The sequence below is a fragment of the Chrysochloris asiatica genome, unplaced genomic scaffold, assembly GCF_000296735.1.
Source record: "Chrysochloris asiatica unplaced genomic scaffold, ChrAsi1.0 scaffold00086, whole genome shotgun sequence".
In the NCBI taxonomy this organism is placed as follows: Eukaryota; Metazoa; Chordata; class Mammalia; order Afrosoricida; family Chrysochloridae; genus Chrysochloris; species Chrysochloris asiatica.
Window position 1 is genome coordinate 8,591,848 of NW_006408604.1, and position 7,677 is coordinate 8,599,524.

The 7,677-nt window shown below is 39.6% G+C and overlaps 1 protein-coding gene across 1 annotated transcript in view; it reads left to right on the forward strand.

Moving 5' to 3' along the window:
* The window catches only part of ART4 (ADP-ribosyltransferase 4 (Dombrock blood group)), a 20,970-nt gene that overhangs the window by 5,058 nt on the left and 8,235 nt on the right, over nt 1-7,677 (forward strand). Inside the window, exon 2 of the mRNA XM_006866069.1 lies at nt 1,875-2,580. Within this exon, the coding sequence (XP_006866131.1) occupies nt 1,875-2,580 (706 nt within the window). The remainder of the gene's footprint in view (nt 1-1,874; nt 2,581-7,677) is intronic.

Here is a 7,677-nt window from a genome sequence, read left to right on the forward strand (position 1 = left end):
TCAAAATGAAGAGAAACAGCTGTAAACATCCTTTGAAAATCGGAACATGGAATGTATGAAGTATGAATCTGGGAAAATTGGAAGTTGTCAAAAATGAAATGGAACTCATAAACATCAGTATCTTAGGCATTAGTGAGCTGAAATGGACTAGTATTGGCCATTTTGGATCTGAAAACTACATGGTTTACTATGCCGGGAATGACAAATTGAAGAGGAATGGTGTTGCATGCATCGTCAAAAAGAACATATCCAGATCAGTCATGAGGTACAATGCTGTCTATGATAGGATAATATCCATGTTCCTACAGAGAAGCCCAGTTAATACCACTATTATTCAAATTTACGCACCAACCATTAAAGCCAGTGAGGATGAAATAGAAAAATTCTAGCAACTTCTTCAATCTGAAATTGATCAAACATGAAATCAAGAAGTATTGACCATTACTGGTGATTGGAACGCAAAGGTTGGGAAGCAAAGAGTTAGAAAATATGGCCTTGGTGATAGAAATGATGCTGGAGAACGCATGATAGAATTCTGAAAAATCAATTATTTGTTCATTTCAAATACATTCTTTAAACAGCATACAGACAACTATACACTTGGACCTCACCAGATGGAATACATGGAAATCAAATTGACTACATCTGAATAAAGAGATGATGGAAAAGCTCCATATCATCAGTGAAAACAAGGCCAGGGGCAGACTGTGGAACAGACCATTTATTACTCACATGTAAATTCAAACTAAAGATGAAGACAATGAAAACAAGTCCATGAGAGCCAAAATATGACCTTGAATATACCCCACCTGAATTTAGAGGTTATCTGAAGAACACATTTGATACATTAAACACTAAAAACCGAAGACCAGAGGAGTTGTGGGATGACATCAAGAGCATCATACAGGAAGAAAGCAAAAAGTCATTGAGAAGACAAGAAAGAAGGAAAAGGTCAAAATGAATGTCAGAAGAGACACTGAGAAGAGTATCTTTTTCCCACTCTTAATTTCCAAGAGGAGGAATTCTCCTTAGCCACACCCCTGACCACTGGCCACCTTTACTCACTCTGCTCCCAGGAAGTCGGACACATTGACTTAGTCAGTGACTTTGGGAAGACCTGCCATATACGCTGAGTTTGGCTCTGTTCTTTCTGGGAGTGAGTGTGATGACAAGAATCTTATCTAGGCAGGCCCTAGGCTGGTCCTGCTGTGCCTCATTCTGGGGGCTGCAGTTAACAAGCCCACTTGCTAGCCGACTCAAAGCTGTGTCCTGTAACTTGGCCTTACTCAACAGTAACAATAATAATGTTGAGCTTCATAGCTACTCTTTTTTTTTTTTTTTTTTCCCTCTCCACTCTGAGTCAACATTTTCAGAACCTAAGCATGGATGAGGTCTTTTATTTATTGGGGGCTCCCTAAGAGAGCCCAATACTGCTCATCATTTAAATATTCTAAAATACATTCTTTATTCTTAAACAAAGCTCGAAGATTTAATATAGGTTTTAGGCATTCATAAGAAAGATATTCCTTGTAACACTCATGAATGAAAATGGAAGCGGAAGAAAGTAGAGGAAGTAGGAAGTATAATTAAACTTTAAGGTTAGTTCTTTTTTTTCCCAAAAGGACTCACAATGTGAAAATACTGTGATTTCCCAGGGAAGATGAATTTTGCAGGTTTCAGTGGTATTTATCAAGTTGTATTTAATCTGTACCAAGCTGATGAAGTAAGTACTCAGTGTAATGATAATGACCGAAACTCACTTTAGCAAATACTGCTTTTGAGGTAAAGACTTGGCCTCATAACGTACAGCTATCTACAACTATGATCACCATCTGATTCAAAAAATTAAAGTCAAGGCTTTTCTTGTCTTATAGGTTGAAACTAAAATTGACTTTGATTTGGCACCAGATTCCTTTGATGATCAGTACCAAGGCTGCAGCCAGCAGGTGATAGAGGCGCTAAAACAAGGGAATTATTTCACAAAAGAACTGGAAGACCACAGGAATTACTCCAGTGCCTGGCAGAAAGCTTACTTAACTTGGTTGAACCAACATAAAGCTCTCCCCAGCAACATGACTACTGCACATGCTGTGGCCATTTTGGTTTATACTTTGAACAAAAATGTTCGCTCGGATTTCACTAAAGCCATGGCCAGCGCTGGCAAATCTCCCCGACAGTACCATCATTCGTTCCACTTCAAATATCTACATTACTACCTGACCTCAGCAATTCAGCTGCTGAGGAAAGAAATCGTCTTGAAGAATGCCAATCTGTGTTATGAGGTGTATCACCGATCCACAGATATCTCCTTTAAACCCCACCCAGGTGCCATCATTCGATTTGGACAGTTTCTCTCCACTTCCCTCCTACGGGAAGAAGCACAGACATTTGGGGACCACACAGTGTTTAACATATCTACCTGTCTGGGTGCATCTGTGGAAAACTTTTCCCTCAAGAAGGAGATCCTGATCCCACCCTATGAGTTGTTTGAAGTCGTAAACGTGAGCCACGGAAGAGGAAATTGGTTGCAATTGCAGTCAGCTGGAAATCTAAGCACATATAACTGCCAGCTGCTAAAAGGTATTCATGATTTAAATGGATTCAGCTCTTATCAGTATCACAAACCACTCCTGTAAGAAAGCTGCATTACTGAGAGGAGTTGGGGAGGAGCAAAAGGCCCAAAATTAAGCTTTAGTGACAGAATTAACAGATCAGAAAAACTCACTTTATTTCTTTGTTTCCCTCTTGTTTCTCCTCGACTACCACTAGGAAAAGGAGCTCTGATAGTATAGTGGTTATGAATCAGGCTGCTAACCTCAGGGTCAGCAGTTTGAAACTACCAGCTGTTCCTCAGGAGAAAGATGAGGCTTTCTGCTTCCATAAAGATTTACAGCCTCGGAAACGCTCGGAATCTTACTCTATGGCACAACACCACCACTAGCGAAGTAAACAAAATGTTTTGGCAATGACACTGGTGGTGGTAGTAGTGGTTGCGTGCTATTGAGTTGGTTCTGATTCGTAATGAAACTCTGTACAGGGTTTCCAAGACTGCAAATCTTTGCGGCAGCAGAAAGCTGACCTTTCAGTTAGCAACCCACTACACTACCAGGGTTCCTTTGACAATGACACTGTACGTGGGAATTTTAGAAAAAGATAGTAAGTCTCTACTGGAAAAAACTTAAAAAGCATAAAATAGAGCATTGCTGCCTTCTTCCTCATCTTTTGCCATGGTCATCTCAGGCTAAAGAATACAGAAAACAAAGTAGGAATCAAGGTGTACTCATTCATTTTATATTTAATTGTTATCTATGTTCCTGAAGATATCACAATCACGGGAGAATTTTTTTTTTTTAGGTAAACAGACAAGATCAGCTTTACTTTCAACCAATCATACATTTGTTTCATCTTAATGATTATTCTTCCTTCCCTATAACATCCTGCTTCCACCCTGTTCCTTATCGTCTATATTTTATTTTTCACAAATGACCAAAGCAAAAATGTTTGATGTACACATACAGAATAAAAATATACATATATTCATTCAAAAATTCTCCTGCCCATCGGCACACATTCTTTCTCAGTCCATGGGCCTAGAGTCCTCAACTGCTCTATCTCTCTATGCCATCGCCTCTGCCACCATCTCTGGTGTCATCCCTTATCTGGGTAGGATCTCATGGTCTTCCTTCTTGCTGGTCATGGGATTGTCTGTTTCTGAAATGAAAGATTAACTACTCCCCACTTTTATTTATACATCTTCAACAGTTACAGTTGTGACTATCGTAATTATTCCTGCTAACACTCCTATTTGAATCATAAAATCCTATCACCATCATCCTCCACCCCCTTTCTCCAGATCCATCTAGAAAAAAGGGAAACTCTTTAGTGGGGATTCTACCTTACCCGCCTCATTCTGAAACTAAGCACACTCATGGAAGTTTGTAAACCAATCACTTCATTTCTTTATTACTCCCCCACCATTTTTGATAGCCAATGTCTAGATTGTCCATCCCTATCAAACCAGTATAATGAGGAAACAAGCTTGATCCATGCTATGAGGAATCCTTCCATTTTGCTTGGAATTTTGAGAACTGCATCCATCAGCAAAGGTCCAGTTCATCAAATTGTAGCAGTGTATGACTGCTCACAGTATCAAATTTCTCTATTTCATCTGGTCGAGTTCTGGTCAGCTAGCCATCCAAGCTAGGTCACATGGATACTATCTACAAGTTCAGGAGTTCACGTATGCCTTCCCACACTTCAGACCAGCTGGTTGCTTCACTCTCAGCTCTAGCCCCTAGTGGCTTGATCAGTGTCCATGGGTTCAGGAGTTCAACCTCTCCCTAAACTTCATATTAGCCAGCCCTTCCTCTTCTCTGTCTCATCTCAAGGTCAACAGGTGTCAATAGAACATGGCCAACTTCAGCCCATGTCTTCCTTGCTACATTTTCCTCACTTCCACTCACAAGCAGACCAGGGTGGTCACCAGGGAGCATGCTGCTTGTGGGTTCCCTTTGAGTTTCAGTCTTAGAAGGGGGTTTTCCCCGATGGCCCAACTTTTCTTGCCTTGATGGCTCCAAGGCAAACAGCTTGCTTGATATTCTAACATCTAAACAGTCTGCTTTTCCCTCTGCTGGTCTTTCTTTCAAAAAGTAATCCCTGTTCTTCTAGCCATTCCGGGTTGATCTGCCTGACTTTTCAGGTGAATCCCAGGAGAATTTTTAAAGAAAAATGGAAACATGAATAAATATCTACACTCAAAAGTAGTGAGTGCTACAGCAGATGTTTAAGCAATAGGTTGTGGCTGCTTAGTACCAGAAGCTACATATTCTCTCTGGAGAAACTGAGGAAGACTTCATAGTAAGAACCATATGGCTTGAAGTGGGGTTTGAGGCTCTCAGTGAAAGGAGAAGAAAAGTCATTCCAGACAACAGCTAAATCATAGGGATTTCAAATAGGTTAGGACTTTTGGTGTAGCACTATAGGATAAGTACCGGACTGCTAACCATGAGGTCAGTGGTTCTTTCCCTCCTTGGAAACCCTATAGGGAGTCACTATGAGTTGGAACCTACTCAGCAGCACTTAACAACAACAGCAAGTATCGCCTAGGAGTCTCTGAAATTTTGGGTGGCTGGATGTAGGATATGTGAAAGAGAGAAAGAGAGAATAGGAGTAGAAAGAAAGTAGGGTGTGATCAGGACTGGAGAGTTGTGATGGGGCCAAATTGTAAAGGATCTTGAATTGAAACATTATCCTGTCAGTCACGAGAAGTCATTAAAAGCTTTCCAGGAGTAGATTAATATTCTAGAAAGAACTCTGGTGATGTGTTGATGTGCACTAAAGCAGGAGAATTTAGAGCTATCACAGTACAGAACAATGACTAGGCTTGCTTTTTAGAAAGCCATATGACTGATTTTATCTTTACCCTTTTATGTGCCACCTACAGTCATTTCAGGAGTGCTGGTGTGGCATTGGATTGCTAATCACTAGGTTGGTGATTCAAACCCCTTAGTCACTCCCAGGAAACCCTATACAGGGTTGCTATGAGTCAGAACCAATTCAATGGCCCTTAACAGCAAGTCATTTCACAGAACAATAGTTCTGTAGCAAATGCTGTGCTCTGTTTGTTTCAGAAGAAAGAAGATCATCTTTCTACATGTTTCTCATTCACACAGTTCACTGCAACCCAGAGCAAAAGAAGTAAACATCTTTGTCTGTTTTTCTCATTCTTCCAGGAAACCAGCTACAGGGTCCTCCTTTTAAATATCTCTGGCTCTGTCTCCACTCTAACATGATTGCTGCTACTCATAATTCAGGATTGGCATTTCTCAACATTTCAGGGCTGTAGTGCTGCAAAAAAACCTTAAATTGGCATGGCCTGCCCATCCTGGTTGATCTGTAAATACAGACTCAGGGAAAGGTCAATTATCAAATATCCCCTTCCTGTCTTAGCAACATGGAAACAACATACATGACCTGAGATAAGTGTTGGTACAGGATGAAAAAAAATAACAGCAGAATATGAAGAACGCAGGGAGATGTTGATAATAAATGAACAAATGGATAGCAAGGTTCCAGAATTCTTGGGAAATACACCAGACTTGGAAACGATTTCTTCAAAATAGCGTTTCTACCAATTTAATGAGCACAGTCAAATGTATTAAGTTTAAAATCTTAGAACATTTATGGCATGGAGTGAGAAATTGAGGAAGGAATAAACTGTTACCCATGTTTTGCCACCCTATAAGTCTCAATGAAAAATATTTGGGTTTTTCCCCAAAATTAATGACCTTTGCTTTTCCAGGGGTGAAATTAGCTAGTTTTGAGTAAAGATTTAGATCAATAAACAGCATGTTATTTGACTTGGGAAGTTTGGTTAGTCTTGGTTAGATATCACAAAACACACTTAAAAGAATCAATGTGTTTGTATTATTCTGTCAGCTCTTGGTGAACAGGAATTTGACAAATAATATTTAAGAGGTTAGCATGGAATCTAGACAGTTCGACCCCACACCCACCCTATTGAATACAAATTCAACCTGGACCACTTATTAGCTATGCATTCTTGGTCAAGTTATCTAATGTCTTTAAGTGTCTTCATCTATGTAAGGGACATCATAATAGAATGTCATAGGTTTGTTCTTGAAGATTAAATAAGATACTACCTTATGGATACATTTCCTAACATAAAATAGGAATCCTGGTGTGGCACTGTAAGATAAGTACTGGAATGCGAACCACAAAGTTGGCAGTTCAAACCCACCAGCTGTTCTCTGAAACTCTGTACAGGGTGGCTATGAATCAGAATCAACTTGACTGCACTTAACAACAACATAAAATAAATGAAGAAAACGTATTATTATTGTTCGTTGACGTCAAGTCATTTCCAACTCATGATGACCCCGTGTGCAGAGTAGAACTGCTCCATAGGATTTTCAAGGTTGTGACTTTTGAAAGCAAATCACCAGACCTATTTCCCAATGCACTTCTTGGTGGGTTCAAACTGCAGAGACTCTTAACTAAAAGTTAACTATTATTATTGACTTTAGTTCCCTGGCACACAGAGAACCCAATACAAGTAGTCCCTGACTCACAATGTGGTTCTACTCCAATGACTCAGTCATAAGTCAATTCTGACCTCATATTCTTTAGCTCTCATTATTATTGCCATTTATTAGCACTATCTTTATAAATCTAGTCTTTGTCTTTGGGATTTAAAAACATTAAATATAAACTTAAACATATATTTTAATACATTGTTGCTATTGCTAAGTACCACCAAGTCAATTCCAACTCATAGGGACACCGTGTAGGGTTTCCAAGGAGTGGCTGGTGGATTTGAACCTCTGACCTTGAGGTTAGCAGTTCAGTGCTTATCCTTCATTGTCATATTTTAATATGTATATACTTAAAAATACACAAATCATCAGATTTTATTCTGACAATAAAGAAGAGTTGGATGGTGTTGGCATTTTGTCAGTTGCATAAATAGGTCTACTTATAGACGGTTCGGGATCACCTGGAATATCCCTGGGAAAGAGAACACAGTTTCGAATCAGAAAACTAGTGAGAGTTATCTGTGTGGTCCTTTTTTCCCTTCTTCATATAATTCACAGTAACATCTTACTGCTTCCTGAATCAGACTGTCTACTTCAGCAAAGCAAGTAGGATTTAGGGCCA